The sequence below is a fragment of the Prunus avium genome, chromosome 3 (genome assembly GCF_965620075.1).
Source record: "Prunus avium chromosome 3, drPruAviu1.hap1.1, whole genome shotgun sequence".
NCBI classification, from domain to species: domain Eukaryota; kingdom Viridiplantae; phylum Streptophyta; class Magnoliopsida; order Rosales; family Rosaceae; genus Prunus; species Prunus avium.
This window is the reverse complement of record NC_142286.1, coordinates 38,464,001-38,491,757: the sequence shown is the minus strand read 5'-3', so window position 1 is coordinate 38,491,757 and position 27,757 is coordinate 38,464,001. Positions and strand designations below refer to the sequence as shown.

Here is a 27,757-nt window from a genome sequence, read left to right as displayed (position 1 = left end):
CTTAATGTTCTGAGGGTGATATTTGCAGTAACTTTTGCGATGGTCAAACATGGTAGGCTGCCGCTGAGATGTGAAGGCAATTGAGTGGAAGCTTGAACGAAATTGAGTTTTGATGAGGCACGAGGGGCTGCTATCTGTCTTGATCACCGACAGAAACTTTCTCTTCCTCATATAAATACAATTTCGTCGGTGTCATAGATAGCAAAAAGGAAACAACTACTTTTTTTTTTTTTTTTTTTTTGGTTTGAAAAACAGCTACTTCTTTATTTATTTATCAATTTCTACAATTTGTCAGGGTCAGTGCAGAGGAGAAAGATGATGAAGATGGGGGAAATATGGGCTCAGCTGGGCTCAGTGATGGCCAGCATGATGTTTGTCTATGCCATGTTCAAACAATTCTTCCCAGACGATCTTGGCAACATCCTTGACAAATACACCAAAAAACTGGTGGGCTATGTGTACCCTTACATCCAAATCTCCTTTGACGAATACACCAATGAGTTTCACAAACGCAGCGAAGTCTATGCCTCCATTCAAAGCTACCTCAGCACCAAGTCCTCCACACGAGCAAAACGGCTCAAGGCTCATGATGTCAAGGGCAGCACGGCCCTTGTTCTCGGCATGGATGACAACGAAGAGGTCACCGATGAGTTTCAGGGCATCAAGCTCTGGTGGGCTTCAATGAAAAGTGCGTCTAAAAAGACATCTTTCTCTTTCTATCCCGAGTATGACGAGAGGAAGCACTACAAGCTGACCTTCCACAGACGCCACAGGGATTTGGTCATGGGGTCTTATCTTGACCATGTGAGGCAAGAAGGGAAGGCAATTGCAGTGAGCAATAGGCAGCGCAAGCTTTACATCAACAATACTGAGAAGGGGGCTAAGTGGAGCCATGTAGTGTTTGAGCACCCTGCAACATTTGAGACCTTGGCAATGGAGCCAAAAGAGAAGCAGTCAATTATCAATGATCTCCTTAAGTTCAGCAAGGGGAAAGACTACTACAAGAAGATTGGTAAGGCTTGGAAGCGTGGATATCTCCTATACGGGCCACCGGGCACCGGCAAGTCTACCATGATCTCTGCCATGTCTAACCTCATGAACTATGATGTCTATGATCTTGAGTTAACTGCTGTCAAGGACAACACCGAGCTGAGGAAGCTGTTGATTGACATAACTGGTAAGGCGATTATTGTGATCGAGGACATTGATTGCTCGCTTGATCTGACCGGACAGCGAAAGAAGAAGAAGGAAGAGAAGGAGAAGAAAGATGGGGATGAAAAGGACCCAATTCCTAAAAGGCCTGAGGAAGAAGAAGCCACAACGAGCAAGGTCACTCTGTCTGGACTGTTGAACTTTATTGATGGGATTTGGTCAGCTTGTGGAGGGGAGAGACTGATTGTGTTCACCACAAACTATGTGGACAAACTTGATCCTGCTCTCATTAGAAGGGGAAGGATGGACAAGCATATTCAGCTGTCCTACTGTTGCTTTGAAGCATTCAAAGTGCTTGCAAGGAATTATTTGGATGTAGAATCACATGAGTTGTTTGGAACCATCGAGCGTTTGTTGGGGGAAACCGATATGACCCCGGCTGATGTTGCTGAGAATTTGATGCCTAAATCTGATACAGAGGATGCAGACTCTTGTTTGAAGAGCTTGATTGAAGCTCTTGAGGCTGCTAAGGTGGAGGCAAGAGTGAAGGCAGAGGAAGAAGCGAGCAAGAAAGCAGAGGAAGAAGCAAAATTGAAGGCAGAGAAAGAGAAGGAAAAATCTGCTAATGGTAAAGATGAAGTGACATGTAACGGAACAAAAGATGAAGTGAAAGGAACATCAGTTGCAGAAGTCAAAGAAAATGGTGTGACCCCGTGAAGAAGTTATGCCCCTTGAACAAGGCATTCGGCCATTACCTCTTGAAGATATGTGACGTGTAGTCCTTATGTCATATGAAAGATGTCAATTCTATGTTCATTACTTTTGTAAGTGCTTTATCAATTTTCATCCTTATTTACTGAAGTTTTTTCGGAGTTTAGTAGCACGCCTAACATTTTTAATTTTATTTTTTATCATCAGAGAGGGAGATTCAAACTTGTGCACTCTTTGCAAACGTAGTTGATAACATTTTTTTTAAAAACTCACCTTTTTCAATTGTTTTTTTGTTTTAATTTATAGTACAGTGCCCATCTGTATGTAATTTTATTTGGCATCACCTAAATCGCCTCTCTTTGGGAGCACCCTGGAGCAGCTAGTCAACAGAGTCAAAAAAGAAAGAAACCATGCAACGAATCTGCATCTTTCCATGTAAGATTGGTCTTCCATGATCTCAGCTGGTATTACAATCCAATCAGAAGTTTCCTATACATTAGTCTTAGACATGCGATACGAGATTCTTTTTCCTTTGTCTATATTTGGCGTAATTGCTATGCATATTCGCCAGATTCTTTTTCTGCATACTAACCAGCAAAGGGGGAAGGAAGGGCTATGCTTTTGCATCAGTAGTTCGTCATGACAGTGACTTGTGGAAATAGTTGTTGTTTGGTCGTCAGATTTGGTGGGCTTCCTACGATCAATCAAGCGAGCTTCCTCTTGGTTTCTTTTAATCAATAAAATATAGTAAAGAAAAGACTTGGAAGCTTGTGGGTCTTAGTAACTTAGTTTCCAAGAAAATAGACTGTTGTAATTCTGCCCTGTTGTGGCTGTATATAAACCAAACCTTGTGTTTCAATGTAGCAAGAACAAACCTGACCTTCAAGGGTTTATTTCCAAAAGAAAAGATGATGATGAGGATGGGAGAAATGGGGCCTCAACTGGGTTCAGTGATTGCCAGTGTGATGTTTGTGTGCACTATTTTTCGACAATACCTTCCCCCTCAACTTCGCTACTATGTTGATAAATATAGCCACAAATTAGTGAAACTTTTCTACCCTTACATCCAAATCACCTTTGATGAGTACACCACCGAGTTTCGCAAACGCAGCGAAGTCTATTCTGCCATCCAAAGCTACCTCAGCACCAAGTCTTCGACAAGTGCAAGACGCCTAAAAGCTCACGATGTCAAAGACAGCAAGTCTCTGGTCCTTGGCGTGGACGACAATGAAGAAGTGACGGATGAATTTCAAGGCATTAAACTTTGGTGGGTTTTGATAAAAAGAGAGCCTCGACAGACTTCATTTTCTTTCTATCCTCAGTCTGATGAGAAGAAGCATTATAAGCTCACCTTCCACAGACGCCACCGAGATGTCGTCACAGGGGCTTATCTTGCTCATGTCATCAAAGAGGGGAAGGCAATAACAGTGGGAAATAGGCAACGGAAGCTTTACATCAACAATCCTTCCCGGAATTGGTATACATACAGAGGGAAAATATGGAGCCATGTAGTCTTTGAGCACCCGGCAACATTTGAGACCTTGGGCTTGCACCCCAAAAAGAAGGAAGAGATTGTCAATGACCTCATCAAGTTCAGCAAGGGGAAAGAGTACTATGCGAAAATCGGCAAGGCTTGGAAGCGCGGCTATCTTCTTTATGGGCCACCAGGCACTGGAAAGTCTACCATGATTGCTGCTATGTCGAACCTCATGGACTACGACGTCTATGATCTTGAATTAACCACGGTGAAGGATAACACAGAGCTGAGGAAGCTACTGATTGACACGCCTAGTAAGTCTATTATCGTGATCGAGGACATTGATTGCTCGCTTGATCTTACAGGTCAGCGGAAGAAGAAAAAGGAGAAGGATGAGGAGGAGAATGAAGAAAACGATCCAGTTAAGAAAAAGATGGAAAAAGAAGAGAGCCAACCAAGCAAGGTTACTCTTTCTGGGCTGTTGAACTTTATTGATGGGATTTGGTCAGCTTGTGGAGGGGAAAGGCTGATTGTGTTTACCACTAATTATGTGGACAAACTTGATCCTGCTCTCATAAGAAGAGGAAGGATGGACAAGCACATAGAGTTGTCCTACTGCTGCTATGAAGCATTCAAAGTGCTTGCCAGGAACTATTTGGATTTAGAGTCGCATGAATTGTTCGAAACCATTGAGCGTTTGTTGGGGGAAACCAATATGATTCCTGCTGATGTTGCAGAGAATTTGATGCCCAAATCTGTTACAGAGAATGCAGACTCTTGCTTGAAGAAATTGATTGAAGCTCTTGAGACTGCAAAGGAGGAGGCAAGAAAGAAGGCTGAGGAAGAAGAAGCAAGTAAGAAGGCAGAGGAAGAAGCAAAACTCAAGGCAGAGAAAGAAGAGAAGGAGAAACAGCAGCCTGCTAAAGATGAAGTGAAATGTAACGGAACATCAACTAAAGAAGAAGATGCAAAATGAATGGAACATCAGATGAAACCAGTGAAAGTATGTATATAATTTCAACCTTTCTGTACATATTGTAATAAGAAAAAAATCTGCCCTGATCAATCTGTGTTTTTCTTTATGTGTAAAAAGAATCGTTCAATGGAGTTGTAAAATATTCTGTCTATATCCATTTTAATTTCATGTTAAGCTTTAAGTTGCAACAACTGTTTTTTCCTTCTTTTAACTGTGTCTACTTATTGATATTTCCTTCTTACTTGCCAAACATTTTGGTTCATGATTTACTTTAGGATCAAGGGAATTATTCTACAATAAGTATTTACATTAATGATTGGTTACATGTTTTTATGAAACATACCTTCAATCCAACAGTCGAGATTAGAAATATGTAAGCAATCATTAACATAAAATACTTATTGGAGAATCTCATGAGATCAAAGAGGCATTTTCTTTTCCAAATTTCCGTTGACTATAATTCAAACTGAAAGCAAACTGCTTAGCTAGAATGTGTATGATGCTGAGCTAGAGGATTGTGAGATCATTGTTATATGATGTTAATTAATGATGTCACGGAATAAATAATTTCCATTTCGCTTACTTAACCCATCGAACAAGAAAACGAGTCCACGTCTTGAGACAAAATCTACCAGTCAATTTTGGACCAGAAATGTTTGATGGTATTCACACAGAATAATCAATACCGACTCACACCAAGGCCTTTTCCAATAAAATATACTAAAATAATCTTCACCCCCAAGTATACAAATGGTAACATACATAGATACATACATCGTCTCGGAAAAACAAGAAGATACAGAGGCCAAGAAAGAACCGGAAAAGTTGCAAACATGGTTCCAGCAGACAAGTTTGCTCATCTTGGATCCAAGATTGGAGGCTAAGTGGAGCCATATGGTGTTTGAGCACCCTGCAACATTTGAGACCTTGGCAATGGACCCAAAAGAGAAGCAAGCGATCATCAATGATCTCCTTAAGTTCAGCAAAGGGAAAGACCACTACAAGAAAATTGGCAAGGCTTGGAAGTGTGGATATCTCCTTTACGAGCCACCGGGCATGGGCAAGTCTACCATGTCTAACCTCATGAACTATATGTTAAGATTTCAGAGGGACAAACCCTTGACCCAGCAACATCGATATTGTCCATAACTTAACCACCTGTTTAGCAGTGAGTTTTAATACAAAAAGCCTCGATATTATTAGGAGTGGAGCCATTCATTATATGAGACTTTCTATTTTGTTAAGTTTCCGATGTGGGACTGCGTGTATTCTTCAACACTATGATGTCTATGATCTCGAATTAACTGCTGTCAAGGACAACACCGAGCTGAGGAAGATGTTGATCGACATACTGGCAAGGCGATTATTGTGATCGAGGACATTGATTGCTCGCTTGATATTACCGGACATCGAAAGAAAAAGAAGGAAGAGAAGGAGAGAGAAAGATGGGGATGAAAAGGACCCAATTCCTAAAAGGCCTGAAGAAGAAGAAGCCACAACGAGCAAGGTCACTTTGTCTGGACTGTTGAACTTTACTGATGAGATTTGGTCAGCTTGTGGAGGGGAGAGACTGGTTGTGTTCACCACTAACTATGTGGACAAAATTGACCCTGCTCTCATTAGAAGGGGAAGAATGGACAAGCATATTCAGTTGTCCTATTGTTGCTATGAAGACAAGGGCGGAATCATGAATTTTTCAACGGGTGGGCTAGCTAAACTTATTGACTTAAAATCAAATCATTATTATTATTTTTTTTTTTTTTGTACTTACAGTTTCTATAGTGTTTCTAGAAATAAAAGTATACATTAAATTATATCAACCTTGCTAGTTAATTGTAAAGGGTGATATGATGACTGTTAACATGAATATTGACGAAGGAAACAGTGGGAGAAAATAGTAAAAGGTAGAAAGTTATGAGTGTTTATTAAGAGATTATGTTTCTTAAATAAGCAAACAATTTAAATATAAGATGATTATAGACCTACAAAGTTGAATGGATAATGGTGGGTTACTAGGCATTTGGGTGGACTACTAAAATCATATTAAAATACATATAGCATATTTTAAATTTTTTTTAAAGACTACCTGGGCTCAAGAACGGACCCAAGATTTCAAAATGTCACGGGCTAAATTTACCTTACGTACAAACCTATAGAAAACTCGACAGTACAAGTGCATTTCATTGATAGCAAAAAAATTACACGGGGGGACATAATGAGCCTTACCCCTCAAAATGCATAGTACATGTAGATAGAAACTAATAAGGGAAAAAAAAAGACAACAACAAGAAATAAACATACAATGCAAAATACAAATACAAATAATACTTATATAAGTTGCACTCTTCAAGTTTTCACAGAGTTAAAATCACTAGTTATTGATTCATTATCTATATTATCAATAAATTCTCTTTCAATATGAAGTAACATACTGTCAGCAAGAAACTCATCACCTATCTTGTTCTGAAGTCGATTTTTAATAAGTCTCATACATGAAAATGCTCATTGCGTTGTTGCTGTAGACACAGAAAGAGTTAGTACCAAACAGATCAATCTATCAATCAAGTAGTATAGAATGTCAACTCAATTGTAAATCCCTAATTATACTTCATAAACCCTAATTAATCTCCAAAATTTCAACATCAACAAATTTAAAGAAGAAAATTAAAGAAAATGAAGGATTGAAGATTACCTTAGTTTGCTTTAAGTAAGTCTTCAAGAACATGGGTGATCTTTGGCGTGCAGCAGCAGCGACATGGAATTTTGATTTTCTCTTTGGTCGAAGTCTCAAAGAGCAGGGGTTGGGTAACTCAGCAAGAGAGAATGAAATGATATTAGTTTGTATTAGGGGTGTTCCCCTGTGGTGTGGAGTTAGTTTGTATTTTTTTTTCTTTTTATAGTAAATTGAGCTTAGACCCATAAAAATCATTTTTAATGACATACAACCCTTTTTTTTATTTTTCTATTTAAAATACCCAATTTTTTCAAATAAAACCCGATAACTAGGATCCAAGTAAGTAAGTTACCTAGTCTAGCTTAAAATATGATTTATTCTATTTTTTGGATTCCAAAACTATCCATATTTACAAGTTAACGTGTTATGTGAGGGTGTAACTAATGACACACGTTGAATTTGGATTGATTTTCAAATGGTTGTAGTGGATGTAGGAATTAATTTAGAAACTTATTTGAAATTAAATAGTAAATTCTACATTAACGTATTAGTAATCTACATGTGATTAACGTTTTGGTTTATTTAATAATTTTTTGTTGTTGCTTTCATTTTATGAATTATACTACTAGTAATCTATTTTATTATAGTTTTATGAATAATAGTGTACATTCTAATTATGTTGAAAAGTATTTTGATAATCTATTTATTGTTTGTTTGATGAGAAACATTTTTTTTAAATGAATCTATTTTTTCTCTAAATAATGTACCTAATTTTTTCTCTAAATAATGTACCTTTTTTTTCTCTGAATAAAGTAACTATTATTTGTTTTCTATAAAGAACCTATGGGTAAATAATGTACTTATATTTTCTATAAATTATTGGGTACCTATTTTTAATTTCTGAAAAATGTACGAAAATTTCAATTACAAAGTAACTGACTTAGTTTTTTTTTAAATTTTTTTGGTAAATAATATACCTATATTTTATTTAAATAATATATTCATATTTGTATACGTATATATTTATATTTATATTTTTCATAGGTACATTATTGGATATGTAATTTACAGAATTTTTTTTTTGGTTTGCAATTTTAGGGGGCGATATATGAGAGGGAATGACAACCAAAAGAAATGGGGTGATTGATATGCTATTAATAGTTCCGATCTCTTGGACTACAGGGGTCTAGGAGATTTGTGGTCACTGTTGCGTAGATTTAGCTCCACCAAAATGGATTAAGCTGCATCCTCAACTTGTGATACTCGCAAGTGCACGAACCGTTGGTAGTTTAGCGTATGTAAGTGCGAGGTCGATTCCACAGGGATTGGTGATTGAATGATCCAATTCAGTTTTCCTACACAAAACAGAAGCAAAAACAAAGAACATGAAAGAAGGAAGAAAATAAGAAAGTAACTCAAGCAAATAAGTTCCCAAGTTCAATTTAGATTAATGGATTGATTCTAGCTAAAGTATGATTAAGCCATGGTGTGTGGTCATAACCTTGTGTTCCTAATTCCCTAATTTGATCATTTGTTGTCTAACCTAAAATTAAGCATTAGGAACCCATTAAGCATAGAAGAACATTTTAAACAACCAAGTATGTATCTAATCCCTGTTGTCGAATGTCCATACATACTCTTCCTATTCATAGTTCAATTCGAATTAAAGCATGGTGTATACTCTTAATTCAAACCAAGATAGCTAACATGCAAGCCTAAATGGTGATCAATCATTCAAACTAGCATATTAACTTATAAGCATAATGAATAAGAACAAAAACCATAATTGAAACTTGGAAACTAATTCAACTTGAAAACTTAAGAAAAGAATTTACATAACAAAGAAAAATAAATTACAACTAAGAAAACATTAAGGAAACTAAGAGAACTTTGAGGAAGAAAGGAAGTGTTTGAGAACTTTGAGGAGGGAGAAGAAAGTGTTTGGGAACTTTAGAGAATTTTGGAAGAACATGTGTTTGAGAGCTTTGAGGATTTTGGAAGGGAATGTGTTTAAGACATGGAGAATTTGGAAGAGAGTGTTTGAGAACTTGGAGGATTTGGAGAAGAAAGTAGAGAGGTGTTTTGAGAGCTTTGTGGATTTTGGAAGAGAGTGTTTAGGAACTTTGAGAATTTGGAAGAGAGTGGTTGAGAACTTGGAGGATGTTTGTGAACTTGGAGAATTTGAGAACTTAGGGAAGGAAGAGAAATGTGTTTGTGAAGTGTTTGAGACATGGAGACTTTTGGAAGAGAAGGGAAGTAGAGAGATGTTTGAGAACTTTGAGGATTTTGGAAGAACATGTGTTTGAAAGCTTTAGAGAATTTGATGAAGGAAATGGGAGAAGTGTTTGGGAAGTGTTTGGAGAAGAGAGTATTTGAAGAATTTAGAAGAAGAGAAAGGAAAAGTGTTTGATATTTAGTACAAAGAAAATTTAATAGAATGATCTTATTACAACAATTGAGAACTACAAAGGGAAACTAAGAGAATTTGAGGGAGAGAAGGGAAGGGAGCTCTAGAGAAGTGCTTGAGAGCTCCCCCCCTTGGGGTGTTATTACAAGCTTAGAGAACCTCCCTATTTATAGGCCTAGGAGAAGTGAAAATCTGAATTCAATATGGCTAATGCATACAACACTTGTTTTATAAAATCTGAAATGGTTGATGCACTTGTATTAGAAAATCTAAATTGGGTGATGCACTTGTATTAGAAAATCTTGAATGGTTGATGCACTTCCCCAATAAATCCCACCAGCAGCCCTAGCTCATCTTCATGTCACCATGACCAAGCTTCCAACCAGAAATGATAGCTCATGCCTAGCTCACCATGACCAAGCATCCAACCAGCACATGCTGAGATCAGCATGACCAGCAACTTCAAGGGCTTACAACTTGGGCTTCTCTTAATCAAATTAGGACTTTAAGCACTTGAAATTGAAGTTCAGAATGTCTTCTTTCCAGCCATATGTTATTTGGGCCAATCCAAGGTCGGAGTAAGAAGTTAAGGCCAAAACAAATTGCTAACTCATTTTCCGCGCTGAAAACAATCCATCCTGAGCATGGCTCTGTGTTTGCTAGGTAACAGACTCCAGATATATCCAATGGGCCTGAAATTTGGATATGTTATAGTACACACCCATTGGAACAACTTTCATGAAGAATGTGGCCTCATCCGAGCTATGTAGGTTGCTGAAACAAAGCTTGCAATATGACCTACGGAACTGGACTGGCAAGGGGCTGTAGCCATAATGAATTTGTCTTTAAGCTCTTCATCAATTCATCCAAATTAGGCCTTAACATGCTTGAATTGCATAAATTATGTTCTCCAAAGCCATCATTGTTACCTAAAGCTCAATTAACTGAAAGATAAACACAAAAAGGATTAAAAGCACAAGTTTAACTCAAAAACATAACCAAATCATAAGCTAGAAGGGTAAGAAATAATATACAATTATGAACCGATCAAATACCCCCAAACCTAGATTTTGCTAGTCCTCGAGCAAAACAACACAAAACAAAGTTAAAAACAAAACTAGAAGTTAACTAAACCACTTTCGTAGGTAACTCGATTGCATTTAGCATATGCAACAAGCCTTTAAACCTCTAGGCATCCCTAGTAGGAGGAGTTGTGTCTCCTGAGGGTTTAACAGATACGATACCCACAAACGTTTTACTGACTCTGTAAAACAAAGTAATTAGAAAACTTAAAGATTGTTAGTCCTTAAGCAAAACCAAAAACAAAAACAAACACAAAAAACACAAAGAACTTAAAACAATTTTTCGGAACATTTTCTGAAGAGAAATGACTCATGCACATGACTTAAACGTTTTAACAGTAAAAGCTCAATTTTTAGACATTATTTACAAAGCGGCAAAGTTCTAAACACAATATGCTCAAAGTGTAGTAGTGTGATAGCCAAATGCAACAAATTCCCCAATCTTAGTTTTCACACAATTTCAAAAATCATACAAAGCATAAGTTCAACTTTAAATCTCACCAAAGTTGTCCTCTCACAAATGAATCACTCAGAAGAGGGCTATAATGCATCACTCAGTTATAAACATGAGAATAGAGTTAAACCATAAGGACTTAACTCGAAATAGAAAGATGAAGAACTTGCATTAATATGATCTCAAGAAGGATGCCAAACACTTAAAAGTAGAAAAATGAATGCAATTCAACCATATGACATTTAAGATCAATTTAGGTCTTTAACATAGGTTGTAATTGGGCCAAGGGTGTAAGGTGAGTAAGAAATGAAAGGTATGGATAATACAAAGTCCAAGGAACTCGCAATGTAAGAGCATCAAATAATTATTTACAAGACTTCGAATCATCACGATTAGATTTTTTTTCTTTTACATGATCAAAACTCCTTATACCTTCATTTACATTGATTCACTCATTTCCTTTAATTCAACAAACACCAATTTATTTTGAAGGCCCAAAAATGAAATTTCATTCAACCACCACTTTTCTCTTTTCTTTCACCAATTGTGTGAATTTTTTTTTTCTTCGAAATGTAACACCTCTTCCCAAACTTAGTGTGAAAAACACATCTCAATTAAAGCTCATGAGTTCCTTAGAAAGGTAAATATTTGTTTTTCAGGCTAAGGCGAGGAAATATAATTGGTAAATGAAAGAAAAAGGTTTACATGTAGGCTCAAAATGGTTAACAATGGAAAATCATGCTTAAGCATGCATAAGGTTATCTTGAAAGGCACAAACGATCCAAAGAAGGCCTTAATATCATTTCTTTAAATGTCATGAAGTCAAATTGCACAAGAATGAATGACTTTTAAGTGTTCAACCAAATCAATGAATAATGAGATCAAACAACAACTTAGATGACAAGAAAATAAGAGTATGTATATAACACTCATGAAATGAAGTACAAGGCTCAAAAGCTCACTTTATATGGTTATATAAGTCTAATTTGTGCTTGATACAATTCTTTGGGTCATGCAAATCCTTTAATTGGAAAATTATGAAACAAATGGCAAGTGCAAAGGTTTCGAACATATCATGATAGAACAATGCCAATTTTTTTTTTTTTTTTTTTTTAATAAAGAAAAAAAACACTAAAATAAAATGAAATCCAATTTTCATTTAAGTCATGCAAACATTTATCACTATCTCATCATAAGTGTTCGGAAAGTGACTCAAAACAAAAACAAAACAAAACAATACTTAAAATAAAAACAAGCAAAAAAAATAAATAATTTTTTTTTTCAATTATTATTTTTTTTAATTTTTTTTTTTTTAATTTTAAGAAAAACCAAATTTACTTGCTAAACTCCAATACCCCCAAACCTAGAAATGAACATTGTCCTCAATGTTTAAAAATTAGCCACAAACAATGTCATAACAACAAATGAAGGGTATTAAAGCAAATAAAAATCACAAAACATACAAAAATAAAATAAAACAATTACAAAATAAAAATTACAAAACAAACAATCAAATAAAAAAAATAAAAAAATAAAAAAATAAAAAAATAAAAAACACGAAACAGTAAAACACTCAAAACAGTAAGCCCTAACAGATAGTCTTACACAAACTGAAACCCAAACAATTGAAAGCACAACCCAAAATGATATTAACCCAACAACGGTAAAACCCGACCCAACATGAAATCTGAAGCCCACACGTTTAAATTTAATTTTTTTCTTAAAAAGATAAAACGTGAATTATGAGCGCAAAGCGGGATTTCTAAAAAGAGGGAATGTGGTCCCTGATGTTGTTTCATGGATAGTCACGGGCAGAAAGCAAGAGCCACGTGTTGACGCATAGAGGCGCCGCAGACTCCACAAGCAGAAATTACGGGGCCATGGAAAGGCGCGACGACTTTGCTGAACGCGTCCGTTCAGACAAAGCAAGTCGTGACAAATGAGTTGGAAACGGTTGGAAAGTGAGAAGATTGTGGGACTCGAGGAACGCTGGATATTCAGAAAACGCTTAGACGCTGCAACGGCTAGGGTTTGTCAAAGACTACATCTATAAGAAGGAAAAAGAAGGGAAAAAAAAAAAAACAAAAAAAACACACAAACTCAGAAACACAAAAGAGAAAAGAAGCAAGAAAAAGAAAAAAAAAGTGAGAAATCAAATGGCTTCTTCCTACCCCTTTTCGTTAGATCTCAACCTAGCTCCACCGACTCAGACACGAGGCCAAGCAGTAGCACCAGTATGGATGCCCTACTTTGCCTCAGCACGGGGGCCTGTGACTGTAGCTGACTCAATACTCCTGGACAACGATGTTGCCATTGGAGTGGGCAGAAATTTAGTGACTCCCAAAGATATACGTGTGTTCGGGACAAGGGATGACAACCGGGTCACGAGTGATGCCCTGGCACTGAGCGTGCAGAGTACAACATGTGTCGCAAGTTTGGGTCATCGCCTACTTGCGAAGTCCCATGAGGTAGAGGTGCTTAAAGCTCAGTTGGCGGCAGAGCGAAGTTTGGTTGAAGACTGTCAGAGTGCTATAAAAAGCTTGAAAAGGGAGAGGTCAAGGATTGTGGAGGTGAATCGACACCAGCTAGAAGTATTGCGAGACGAGAATAAAAATCTATCAAAGATGGTAGAGTTGTACTCTCGCGACATGAGAAAGCAACTGGAGGACCTAGACCGACCGGGTAAACGCAAGCAAGCGGATCGCGAGAGTAGTTACGCTCAAGCTAAGATTGCGATCTTTGGGAGCTCAAGTGATGAGCCCCAAGAGGCTGTGCGTGAAGCCCCGGAAGAGGACAGCCAGAGGGCCAAACTCAAAGCTTCTATGGTCGAGACACCGAGCGCCAAGAAGAAATGATTTCAGTTTTTATTTATTATTTAATTTTAATTTTTTCTTTCTTTAATTGGGAAATAAAAACGTTAGCTATCTCAAAGAAACGATTGACCCTAAATTTAAAGAACGACAATCAAACAAAAACACGAAGACCCAAACAAGATTTTTTTATTTTTTATTTTTAGTTAAGTAAATACACAAATAACTGCTTCTTCTTTTAAGAGAAAAACTTAAGGATGACCAGTTAAGGGCCTCAGAAAACACAGCCAGGGGTTCCGGGAAGGTTGGAGGGGTTACAATGGTCCCGCTTAAAACCCTAACTTCTTAGACACCGAAGGTGTCGCCTTAAAGAACTCCTAGACACTGTATAGACTGCGGTTGCTCACTGGAGTTACCAAAAATTTAGCTCCTTCAAAGAATATCCTATGAGTTTTAAATTATACTACCTAATTAAATAAAAAACAAAATAAATAAATAAATAAATAAACTGAAATAAACACGCAATTCAAACAAGAATTTAAAAGAAGAGTTGGGATTCTTGCACCAGGTGTCCAAGACGCATCTTTAATTTTGTCTCTTCTTCCAACTACATTATTAAGAAACCTGTCAAACAAGAAGAAAACAAGTTATTTTTAAATTAAAAAGAAAAACAATGAATAAAGAAAAATAAAATAAAATAAAAGAAATGGAAAACACACTTCTCGAAACTTAAACAAAAGAAAAGAAAAACAAAATGACTGGAAATAACAGACAAAAATACAAAGCAATCAGAAAACAGGGAGGCAAAAGTAAGTGAAAGTGTAGACATGCTCCCTTTAAAAAAAAACGCGCTCGCAATTTGCGCCAGAAATGAAGGGATCCGAGAGAAAAGAGCACAGGATAGCACCCTCGAGATCCGAAGTGCTTTCGGCTCCCTCATCTGCATAAGTCTATTTAAACTCATCTCGGTAAAGTAGAAGAGCACCCCGCATTTCTTCCTGCAAATTCAGAGAAAAACATCAAAAAATCCAGAAACAAAACAATGGCATCTTCATGCACTCACCTTGATGATCTAAACCTTGAATTGTCCCTTGCGCCACCGAATGCGCAGATAAGGGCTCCTCAAAACCATGTCTTCCCAAACTCCACATATCATCATGGTACGGCCTCAAACTTTGCTGAGGTAATACCGAACTTTTCTGAGGCAGTGCCGAACAGAGCAGCGCTGCTGGAAGGCATGATTGGCAGCAAGCTCACATCGACAGATCATCTGTATGTGGCAAAGAGGTCTGACAAGGCAGCAGTGGAGGAGTCCCACAATTTAACTGTGCTCCACGCGGTCTCGGCTACCAATTTGGGCATGCGTTTACTGGCGAGAACACGGGAGTGTGCCGCGATGAGCGAGGAAATAGTTTCCTTGAAGGCTATGGTGGCGGACTTGCAGAAGCGGCTCTACTGTGCCAATCAGCACGTGGAAGCACTGCAAAGAAAAAATGAGGACCATGTGGAGCTGCTGCAGATTCTGCAAGTAAGAGATAATAGAGGCATGCCATGAAGATGAAGATGAAGACGAAGAAGAAGAAGAAGAAGTTGTTTTTTTTATTTATTTTATTTTAATTTTAAATTTTTTACTTTTTTTTTCTTTGTTTGTAATGCAGTGTTTGAGTGAAATAAAAATAATATGTTTTTAACACTCAGAAATAAACTAACTAACCACACCACGTAAATAAATACATAAACTATCTTAACAAAACAAAAAAAAAAAAACAAAGAAGTTCCAAATTGATTTTTAAAAAAAATTTATTATTATTTACAACTAACTGACCACACAAAGAAAAATAAATAAATAAATAAAAAGAAGTTCCAAATTGCAATTTACAAGGATAAAAAAAATAAAAACTCAAATTTCAATTTTTAAATTTTTTTTTTTTTTATAAATATTTTATTTTAAAAACACACAAATATACAAGCAACTCATGGATGACCAGTTAAGGGCCTCAGAAAACACAGCCAGGGGATCCGGGAAGGTTGGAGGGGTCACAAAGGTCCCACTTAAAACCCAAACTCTTAGACACCGAAGGTGTCGCCTAAAGAACTCCTAGACACTGTATTGACGGAGACGCTCACTGGAGTTACCACGAGTCAGCTAATATAAAAAATCTTTTTAATTTTTTTTTTAATAAAAGAAATAGAAAATTAAAATTACTAAAATAATAACAAAACAACTAAAGAGAAAAGATTGGAATACTCCCCCTTGAAGCGATTAGGTCGAGCATGGATGCATTTGGAGGTCGCGACTTCTCCCACTGCTCCACACTCCCCATTCTTATGATTGAGGTTGCCATCTCTCTCCATTTTTATTAAGCTATCATAAATTGCTAAAACGAACACGAAAAACTTGAAACAGAATTAAAGGATTACGAAATATAAAAAAAAAAAACTAAAAATGAAAAGGAAAAATCAACACACGTCCAATTCCATGCTTCAAAGCAACAAGCACCAATGGGTTGTGTAAGCTGGGACTTAAACCCAGTTCTCTTGCTTGTTGGGCAATTGTCCTTTTCTGTTGGACTACAAACACAACTTGTCCATTAACGTCATTAACTTTAAAACTTGAAATTGTCCAGTTAAGAAAAAAAAATAAAGTAGGAAAGCCAAATAGAATCAAACAATGTTACCGATCCCCGGCAACGGCGCCAAAAACTTGTTGCGTAGATTTAGCTCCACCAAAATGGATTAAGCTGCATCCTCAACTTGTGATACTCGCAAGTGCACGAACCGTTGGTAGTTTAGCGTATGTAAGTGCGAGGTCGATTCCACAGGGATTGGTGATTGAATGATCCAATTCAGTTTTCCTACACAAAACAGAAGCAAAAACAAAGAACATGAAAGAAGGAAGAAAATAAGAAAGTAACTCAAGCAAATAAGTTCCCAAGTTCAATTTAGATTAATGGATTGATTCTAGCTAAAGTATGATTAAGCCATGGTGTGTGGTCATAACCTTGTGTTCCTAATTCCCTAATTTGATCATTTGTTGTCTAACCTAAAATTAAGCATTAGGAACCCATTAAGCATAGAAGAACATTTTAAACAACCAAGTATGTATCTAATCCCTGTTGTCGAATGTCCATACATACTCTTCCTATTCATAGTTCAATTCGAATTAAAGCATGGTGTATACTCTTAATTCAAACCAAGATAGCTAACATGCAAGCCTAAATGGTGATCAATCATTCAAACTAGCATATTAACTTATAAGCATAATGAATAAGAACAAAAACCATAATTGAAACTTGGAAACTAATTCAACTTGAAAACTTAAGAAAAGAATTTACATAACAAAGAAAAATAAATTACAACTAAGAAAACATTAAGGAAACTAAGAGAACTTTGAGGAAGAAAGGAAGTGTTTGAGAACTTTGAGGAGGGAGAAGAAAGTGTTTGGGAACTTTAGAGAATTTTGGAAGAACATGTGTTTGAGAGCTTTGAGGATTTTGGAAGGGAATGTGTTTAAGACATGGAGAATTTGGAAGAGAGTGGTTGAGAACTTGGAGGATGTTTGTGAACTTGGAGAATTTGAGAACTTAGGGAAGGAAGAGAAATGTGTTTGTGAAGTGTTTGAGACATGGAGACTTTTGGAAGAGAAGGGAAGTAGAGAGATGTTTGAGAACTTTGAGGATTTTGGAAGAACATGTGTTTGAAAGCTTTAGAGAATTTGATGAAGGAAATGGGAGAAGTGTTTGGGAAGTGTTTGGAGAAGAGAGTATTTGAAGAATTTAGAAGAAGAGAAAGGAAAAGTGTTTGATATTTAGTACAAAGAAAATTTAATAGAATGATCTTATTACAACAATTGAGAACTACAAAGGGAAACTAAGAGAATTTGAGGGAGAGAAGGGAAGGGAGCTCTAGAGAAGTGCTTGAGAGCTCCCCCCCTTGGGGTGTTATTACAAGCTTAGAGAACCTCCCTATTTATAGGCCTAGGAGAAGTGAAAATCTGAATTCAATATGGCTAATGCATACAACACTTGTTTTATAAAATCTGAAATGGTTGATGCACTTGTATTAGAAAATCTAAATTGGGTGATGCACTTGTATTAGAAAATCTTGAATGGTTGATGCACTTCCCCAATAAATCCCACCAGCAGCCCTAGCTCATCTTCATGTCACCATGACCAAGCTTCCAACCAGAAATGATAGCTCATGCCTAGCTCACCATGACCAAGCATCCAACCAGCACATGCTGAGATCAGCATGACCAGCAACTTCAAGGGCTTACAACTTGGGCTTCTCTTAATCAAATTAGGACTTTAAGCACTTGAAATTGAAGTTCAGAATGTCTTCTTTCCAGCCATATGTTATTTGGGCCAATCCAAGGTCGGAGTAAGAAGTTAAGGCCAAAACAAATTGCTAACTCATTTTCCGCGCTGAAAACAATCCATCCTGAGCATGGCTCTGTGTTTGCTAGGTAACAGACTCCAGATATATCCAATGGGCCTGAAATTTGGATATGTTATAGTACACACCCATTGGAACAACTTTCATGAAGAATGTGGCCTCATCCGAGCTATGTAGGTTGCTGAAACAAAGCTTGCAATATGACCTACGGAACTGGACTGGCAAGGGGCTGTAGCCATAATGAATTTGTCTTTAAGCTCTTCATCAATTCATCCAAATTAGGCCTTAACATGCTTGAATTGCATAAATTATGTTCTCCAAAGCCATCATTGTTACCTAAAGCTCAATTAACTGAAAGATAAACACAAAAAGGATTAAAAGCACAAGTTTAACTCAAAAACATAACCAAATCATAAGCTAGAAGGGTAAGAAATAATATACAATTATGAACCGATCAAATACCCCCAAACCTAGATTTTGCTAGTCCTCGAGCAAAACAACACAAAACAAAGTTAAAAACAAAACTAGAAGTTAACTAAACCACTTTCGTAGGTAACTCGATTGCATTTAGCATATGCAACAAGCCTTTAAACCTCTAGGCATCCCTAGTAGGAGGAGTTGTGTCTCCTGAGGGTTTAACAGATACGATACCCACAAACGTTTTACTGACTCTGTAAAACAAAGTAATTAGAAAACTTAAAGATTGTTAGTCCTTAAGCAAAACCAAAAACAAAAACAAACACAAAAAACACAAAGAACTTAAAACAATTTTTCGGAACATTTTCTGAAGAGAAATGACTCATGCACATGACTTAAACGTTTTAACAGTAAAAGCTCAATTTTTAGACATTATTTACAAAGCGGCAAAGTTCTAAACACAATATGCTCAAAGTGTAGTAGTGTGATAGCCAAATGCAACAAATTCCCCAATCTTAGTTTTCACACAATTTCAAAAATCATACAAAGCATAAGTTCAACTTTAAATCTCACCAAAGTTGTCCTCTCACAAATGAATCACTCAGAAGAGGGCTATAATGCATCACTCAGTTATAAACATGAGAATAGAGTTAAACCATAAGGACTTAACTCGAAATAGAAAGATGAAGAACTTGCATTAATATGATCTCAAGAAGGATGCCAAACACTTAAAAGTAGAAAAATGAATGCAATTCAACCATATGACATTTAAGATCAATTTAGGTCTTTAACATAGGTTGTAATTGGGCCAAGGGTGTAAGGTGAGTAAGAAATGAAAGGTATGGATAATACAAAGTCCAAGGAACTCGCAATGTAAGAGCATCAAATAATTATTTACAAGACTTCGAATCATCACGATTAGATTTTTTTTCTTTTACATGATCAAAACTCCTTATACCTTCATTTACATTGATTCACTCATTTCCTTTAATTCAACAAACACCAATTTATTTTGAAGGCCCAAAAATGAAATTTCATTCAACCACCACTTTTCTCTTTTCTTTCACCAATTGTGTGAATTTTTTTTTTCTTCGAAATGTAACACCTCTTCCCAAACTTAGTGTGAAAAACACATCTCAATTAAAGCTCATGAGTTCCTTAGAAAGGTAAATATTTGTTTTTCAGGCTAAGGCGAGGAAATATAATTGGTAAATGAAAGAAAAAGGTTTACATGTAGGCTCAAAATGGTTAACAATGGAAAATCATGCTTAAGCATGCATAAGGTTATCTTGAAAGGCACAAACGATCCAAAGAAGGCCTTAATATCATTTCTTTAAATGTCATGAAGTCAAATTGCACAAGAATGAATGACTTTTAAGTGTTCAACCAAATCAATGAATAATGAGATCAAACAACAACTTAGATGACAAGAAAATAAGAGTATGTATATAACACTCATGAAATGAAGTACAAGGCTCAAAAGCTCACTTTATATGGTTATATAAGTCTAATTTGTGCTTGATACAATTCTTTGGGTCATGCAAATCCTTTAATTGGAAAATTATGAAACAAATGGCAAGTGCAAAGGTTTCGAACATATCATGATAGAACAATGCCAATTTTTTTTTTTTTTTTTTTTTAATAAAGAAAAAAAACACTAAAATAAAATGAAATCCAATTTTCATTTAAGTCATGCAAACATTTATCACTATCTCATCATAAGTGTTCGGAAAGTGACTCAAAACAAAAACAAAACAAAACAATACTTAAAATAAAAACAAGCAAAAAAAATAAATAATTTTTTTTTTCAATTATTATTTTTTTTAATTTTTTTTTTTTTAATTTTAAGAAAAACCAAATTTACTTGCTAAACTCCAATACCCCCAAACCTAGAAATGAACATTGTCCTCAATGTTTAAAAATTAGCCACAAACAATGTCATAACAACAAATGAAGGGTATTAAAGCAAATAAAAATCACAAAACATACAAAAATAAAATAAAACAATTACAAAATAAAAATTACAAAACAAACAATCAAATAAAAAAAATAAAAAAATAAAAAAATAAAAAAATAAAAAACACGAAACAGTAAAACACTCAAAACAGTAAGCCCTAACAGATAGTCTTACACAAACTGAAACCCAAACAATTGAAAGCACAACCCAAAATGATATTAACCCAACAACGGTAAAACCCGACCCAACATGAAATCTGAAGCCCACACGTTTAAATTTAATTTTTTTCTTAAAAAGATAAAACGTGAATTATGAGCGCAAAGCGGGATTTCTAAAAAGAGGGAATGTGGTCCCTGATGTTGTTTCATGGATAGTCACGGGCAGAAAGCAAGAGCCACGTGTTGACGCATAGAGGCGCCGCAGACTCCACAAGCAGAAATTACGGGGCCATGGAAAGGCGCGACGACTTTGCTGAACGCGTCCGTTCAGACAAAGCAAGTCGTGACAAATGAGTTGGAAACGGTTGGAAAGTGAGAAGATTGTGGGACTCGAGGAACGCTGGATATTCAGAAAACGCTTAGACGCTGCAACGGCTAGGGTTTGTCAAAGACTACATCTATAAGAAGGAAAAAGAAGGGAAAAAAAAAAAAACAAAAAAAACACACAAACTCAGAAACACAAAAGAGAAAAGAAGCAAGAAAAAGAAAAAAAAAGTGAGAAATCAAATGGCTTCTTCCTACCCCTTTTCGTTAGATCTCAACCTAGCTCCACCGACTCAGACACGAGGCCAAGCAGTAGCACCAGTATGGATGCCCTACTTTGCCTCAGCACGGGGGCCTGTGACTGTAGCTGACTCAATACTCCTGGACAACGATGTTGCCATTGGAGTGGGCAGAAATTTAGTGACTCCCAAAGATATACGTGTGTTCGGGACAAGGGATGACAACCGGGTCACGAGTGATGCCCTGGCACTGAGCGTGCAGAGTACAACATGTGTCGCAAGTTTGGGTCATCGCCTACTTGCGAAGTCCCATGAGGTAGAGGTGCTTAAAGCTCAGTTGGCGGCAGAGCGAAGTTTGGTTGAAGACTGTCAGAGTGCTATAAAAAGCTTGAAAAGGGAGAGGTCAAGGATTGTGGAGGTGAATCGACACCAGCTAGAAGTATTGCGAGACGAGAATAAAAATCTATCAAAGATGGTAGAGTTGTACTCTCGCGACATGAGAAAGCAACTGGAGGACCTAGACCGACCGGGTAAACGCAAGCAAGCGGATCGCGAGAGTAGTTACGCTCAAGCTAAGATTGCGATCTTTGGGAGCTCAAGTGATGAGCCCCAAGAGGCTGTGCGTGAAGCCCCGGAAGAGGACAGCCAGAGGGCCAAACTCAAAGCTTCTATGGTCGAGACACCGAGCGCCAAGAAGAAATGATTTCAGTTTTTATTTATTATTTAATTTTAATTTTTTCTTTCTTTAATTGGGAAATAAAAACGTTAGCTATCTCAAAGAAACGATTGACCCTAAATTTAAAGAACGACAATCAAACAAAAACACGAAGACCCAAACAAGATTTTTTTATTTTTTATTTTTAGTTAAGTAAATACACAAATAACTGCTTCTTCTTTTAAGAGAAAAACTTAAGGATGACCAGTTAAGGGCCTCAGAAAACACAGCCAGGGGTTCCGGGAAGGTTGGAGGGGTCACAATGGTCCCGCTTAAAACCCTAACTTCTTAGACACCGAAGGTGTCGCCTTAAAGAACTCCTAGACACTGTATAGACTGCGGTTGCTCACTGGAGTTACCAAAAATTTAGCTCCTTCAAAGAATATCCTATGAGTTTTAAATTATACTACCTAATTAAATAAAAAACAAAATAAATAAATAAATAAATAAACTGAAATAAACACGCAATTCAAACAAGAATTTAAAAGAAGAGTTGGGATTCTTGCACCAGGTGTCCAAGACGCATCTTTAATTTTGTCTCTTCTTCCAACTACATTATTAAGAAACCTGTCAAACAAGAAGAAAACAAGTTATTTTTAAATTAAAAAGAAAAACAATGAATAAAGAAAAATAAAATAAAATAAAAGAAATGGAAAACACACTTCTCGAAACTTAAACAAAAGAAAAGAAAAACAAAATGACTGGAAATAACAGACAAAAATACAAAGCAATCAGAAAACAGGGAGGCAAAAGTAAGTGAAAGTGTAGACATGCTCCCTTTAAAAAAAAACGCGCTCGCAATTTGCGCCAGAAATGAAGGGATCCGAGAGAAAAGAGCACAGGATAGCACCCTCGAGATCCGAAGTGCTTTCGGCTCCCTCATCTGCATAAGTCTATTTAAACTCATCTCGGTAAAGTAGAAGAGCACCCCGCATTTCTTCCTGCAAATTCAGAGAAAAACATCAAAAAATCCAGAAACAAAACAATGGCATCTTCATGCACTCACCTTGATGATCTAAACCTTGAATTGTCCCTTGCGCCACCGAATGCGCAGATAAGGGCTCCTCAAAACCATGTCTTCCCAAACTCCACATATCATCATGGTACGGCCTCAAACTTTGCTGAGGTAATACCGAACTTTTCTGAGGCAGTGCCGAACAGAGCAGCGCTGCTGGAAGGCATGATTGGCAGCAAGCTCACATCGACAGATCATCTGTATGTGGCAAAGAGGTCTGACAAGGCAGCAGTGGAGGAGTCCCACAATTTAACTGTGCTCCACGCGGTCTCGGCTACCAATTTGGGCATGCGTTTACTGGCGAGAACACGGGAGTGTGCCGCGATGAGCGAGGAAATAGTTTCCTTGAAGGCTATGGTGGCGGACTTGCAGAAGCGGCTCTACTGTGCCAATCAGCACGTGGAAGCACTGCAAAGAAAAAATGAGGACCATGTGGAGCTGCTGCAGATTCTGCAAGTAAGAGATAATAGAGGCATGCCATGAAGATGAAGATGAAGACGAAGAAGAAGAAGAAGAAGTTGTTTTTTTTATTTATTTTATTTTAATTTTAAATTTTTTACTTTTTTTTTTCTTTGTTTGTAATGCAGTGTTTGAGTGAAATAAAAATAATATGTTTTTAACACTCAGAAATAAACTAACTAACCACACCACGTAAATAAATACATAAACTATCTTAACAAAACAAAAAAAAAAAAACAAAGAAGTTCCAAATTGATTTTTAAAAAAAATTTATTATTATTTACAACTAACTGACCACACAAAGAAAAATAAATAAATAAATAAAAAGAAGTTCCAAATTGCAATTTACAAGGATAAAAAAAATAAAAACTCAAATTTCAATTTTTAAAATTTTTTTTTTTTTATAAATATTTTATTTTAAAAACACACAAATATACAAGCAACTCATGGATGACCAGTTAAGGGCCTCAGAAAACACAGCCAGGGGATCCGGGAAGGTTGGAGGGGTCACAAAGGTCCCACTTAAAACCCAAACTCTTAGACACCGAAGGTGTCGCCTAAAGAACTCCTAGACACTGTATTGACGGAGACGCTCACTGGAGTTACCACGAGTCAGCTAATATAAAAAATCTTTTTAATTTTTTTTTTTAATAAAAGAAATAGAAAATTAAAATTACTAAAATAATAACAAAACAACTAAAGAGAAAAGATTGGAATACTCCCCCTTGAAGCGATTAGGTCGAGCATGGATGCATTTGGAGGTCGCGACTTCTCCCACTGCTCCACACTCCCCATTCTTATGATTGAGGTTGCCATCTCTCTCCATTTTTATTAAGCTATCATAAATTGCTAAAACGAACACGAAAAACTTGAAACAGAATTAAAGGATTACGAAATATAAAAAAAAAAAACTAAAAATGAAAAGGAAAAATCAACACACGTCCAATTCCATGCTTCAAAGCAACAAGCACCAATGGGTTGTGTAAGCTGGGACTTAAACCCAGTTCTCTTGCTTGTTGGGCAATTGTCCTTTTCTGTTGGACTACAAACACAACTTGTCCATTAACGTCATTAACTTTAAAACTTGAAATTGTCCAGTTAAGAAAAAAAAATAAAGTAGGAAAGCCAAATAGAATCAAACAATGTTACCGATCCCCGGCAACGGCGCCAAAAACTTGTTGCGTAGATTTAGCTCCACCAAAATGGATTAAGCTGCATCCTCAACTTGTGATACTCGCAAGTGCACGAACCGTTGGTAGTTTAGCGTATGTAAGTGCGAGGTCGATTCCACAGGGATTGGTGATTGAATGATCCAATTCAGTTTTCCTACACAAAACAGAAGCAAAAACAAAGAACATGAAAGAAGGAAGAAAATAAGAAAGTAACTCAAGCAAATAAGTTCCCAAGTTCAATTTAGATTAATGGATTGATTCTAGCTAAAGTATGATTAAGCCATGGTGTGTGGTCATAACCTTGTGTTCCTAATTCCCTAATTTGATCATTTGTTGTCTAACCTAAAATTAAGCATTAGGAACCCATTAAGCATAGAAGAACATTTTAAACAACCAAGTATGTATCTAATCCCTGTTGTCGAATGTCCATACATACTCTTCCTATTCATAGTTCAATTCGAATTAAAGCATGGTGTATACTCTTAATTCAAACCAAGATAGCTAACATGCAAGCCTAAATGGTGATCAATCATTCAAACTAGCATATTAACTTATAAGCATAATGAATAAGAACAAAAACCATAATTGAAACTTGGAAACTAATTCAACTTGAAAACTTAAGAAAAGAATTTACATAACAAAGAAAAATAAATTACAACTAAGAAAACATTAAGGAAACTAAGAGAACTTTGAGGAAGAAAGGAAGTGTTTGAGAACTTTGAGGAGGGAGAAGAAAGTGTTTGGGAACTTTAGAGAATTTTGGAAGAACATGTGTTTGAGAGCTTTGAGGATTTTGGAAGGGAATGTGTTTAAGACATGGAGAATTTGGAAGAGAGTGGTTGAGAACTTGGAGGATTTGGAGAAGATCATTCTCTAGAGCTCCCTTCCCTTCTCTCCCTCAAATTCTCTTAGTTTCCCTTTGTAGTTCTCAATTGTTGTAATAAGATCATTCTATTAAATTTTCTTTGTACTAAATATCAAACACTTTTCCTTTCTCTTCTTCTAAATTCTTCAAATACTCTCTTCTCCAAACACTTCCCAAACACTTCTCCCATTTCCTTCATCAAATTCTCTAAAGCTTTCAAACACATGTTCTTCCAAAATCCTCAAAGTTCTCAAACATCTCTCTACTTCCCTTCTCTTCCAAAAGTCTCCATGTCTCAAACACTTCACAAACACATTTCTCTTCCTTCCCTAAGTTCTCAAATTCTCCAAGTTCACAAACATCCTCCAAGTTCTCAACCACTCTCTTCCAAATTCTCAAAGTTCCTAAACACTCTCTTCCAAAATCCACAAAGCTCTCAAAACACCTCTCTACTTTCTTCTCCAAATCCTCCAAGTTCTCAAACACTCTCTTCCAAATTCCCCATGTCTTAAACACATTCCCTTCCAAAATCCTCAAAGCTCTCAAACACATGTTCTTCCAAAATTCTCTAAAGTTCCCAAACACTTTCTTCTCCCTCCTCAAAGTTCTCAAACACTTCCTTTCTTCCTCAAAGTTCTCTTAGTTTCCTTAATGTTTTCTTAGTTGTAATTTATTTTTCTTTGTTATGTAAATTCTTTTCTTAAGTTTTCAAGTTGAATTAGTTTCCAAGTTTCAATTATGGTTTTTGTTCTTATTCATTATGCTTATAAGTTAATATGCTAGTTTGAATGATTGATCACCATTTAGGCTTGCATGTTAGCTATCTTGGTTTGAATTAAGAGTATACACCATGCTTTAATTCGAATTGAACTATGAATAGGAAGAGTATGTATGGACATTCGACAACAGGGATTAGATACATACTTGGTTGTTTAAAATGTTCTTCTATGCTTAATGGGTTCCTAATGCTTAATTTTAGGTTAGACAACAAATGATCAAATTAGGGAATTAGGAACACAAGGTTATGACCACACACCATGGCTTAATCATACTTTAGCTAGAATCAATCCATTAATCTAAATTGAACTTGGGAACTTATTTGCTTGAGTTACTTATTTCTTTCTTCCTTGTTTTATGTTCTTTGTTTTTTTGTTTCTATTTTGTGTAGGGAAACTAAATTGGATCATTCAATCACCAATCCCTGTGGAATCGACCTCGCACTTACATATGCTATACTACCAACGGTTCGTGCACTTGCGAGTATCACAAGTTGAGGATGCAGCTTAATCCATTTTGGTGGAGCTAAATCTACGCAACAAGTGACCAGAATCTCTTAGACCTGTGGTCCAAGAAATCAGGACTGATGCTATTAATAGGGAGTATTAATTACAATTATGGCAGTTAATGAAATGCTTGAAATAAATTATAAATAAAATATGAAGTTTGGTGGCAACGATGTAAAAACATAGGAATACTATGACCTCTTATATCCTACTGGTCATTTAAATTTGAATTGGGTTTTACACATATATTTATATACTGATGGGTATATGTCTAGGAAATAGAAAATGTAGGGATCTATATTGGACAAGCCCTTTTTTTTTATTGGTGAGAAATATGGGGTATCAATTATGTTTTTGACTAATGGTATTTTATTTGGATGCTATATGGTGATCATGGGCAGTGGGATTATTTTAGGTTGCAAAATTTCAATTCACCTAGGCTACAGCCCAGGTTAGTTTGGACGTGGGACCGTCTCTGCCTGGGTTAGAGCCCATGGTAGCCTTGTTGCTAGTTCCGCTAGTGTATGAAGCATTCAAAGTGCTTGCCATGAATTATTTGGATGTAGAATCACATGAGTTGTTTGGATCCATCGAGCATTTGCTGGGGAAACCGATATGACCTCGGCTGATGTTGCTGAGAATTTGATGCCTAAATCTGATACAGAGGATGCAGACTCTTGATTGAAGCTCTTGAGGCTGCTAGGGTGGAGGCAAGAGTGAAGGTAGAGGAAGAAGCAAGCAAGAAAGCTGAGGAAGAAGCTAAATTAAAGGTAGACAAAGAAGAGAAAGAGAAGGAAATATCTTGTAATGTCAAAGACGAAGTGAAATGTAGTGGAACCAAGGTCTAAAATATCAAGAGTTTCGGAAATATCGGTGGTCCAAAAACACGGATATATCGATGTAAATATCAAGGAAATATTGATATCGATAAAAATTGAATAAAAATCACGGAAATTGTGAGAAAAACTTGAAATTTTTTATTGAAACTTTAGAGGATGTTTATTTAGTCAATTAT

The 27,757-nt window shown here is 36.4% G+C and overlaps 2 protein-coding genes and 1 pseudogene across 2 annotated transcripts; all 3 read left to right on the top strand.

The window, feature by feature from the left end:
- The first annotated feature begins 196 nt into the window (after positions 1–196).
- On the top strand, positions 197–2,029 carry LOC110752431 (AAA-ATPase At3g28580). The gene has a single exon (XM_021953082.2). The coding sequence runs from the start codon at positions 316–318 to the stop codon at positions 1,867–1,869; it is 1,554 nt and encodes a 517-aa protein (XP_021808774.1). The 5' UTR covers positions 197–315; the 3' UTR covers positions 1,870–2,029.
- A 145-nt stretch (positions 2,030–2,174) lies between these two features.
- Positions 2,175–4,490, top strand: LOC110752432 (AAA-ATPase At3g28580-like). Its single transcript, XM_088250297.1, has one exon. The coding sequence runs from the start codon at positions 2,772–2,774 to the stop codon at positions 4,314–4,316; it is 1,545 nt and encodes a 514-aa protein (XP_088106423.1). The 5' UTR covers positions 2,175–2,771; the 3' UTR covers positions 4,317–4,490.
- Positions 4,491–5,066: 576 nt separating this feature from the next.
- On the top strand, positions 5,067–27,590 carry LOC110752460 (AAA-ATPase At3g28510 pseudogene; annotated as a pseudogene).
- The last annotated feature ends 167 nt before the right edge of the window (positions 27,591–27,757 follow it).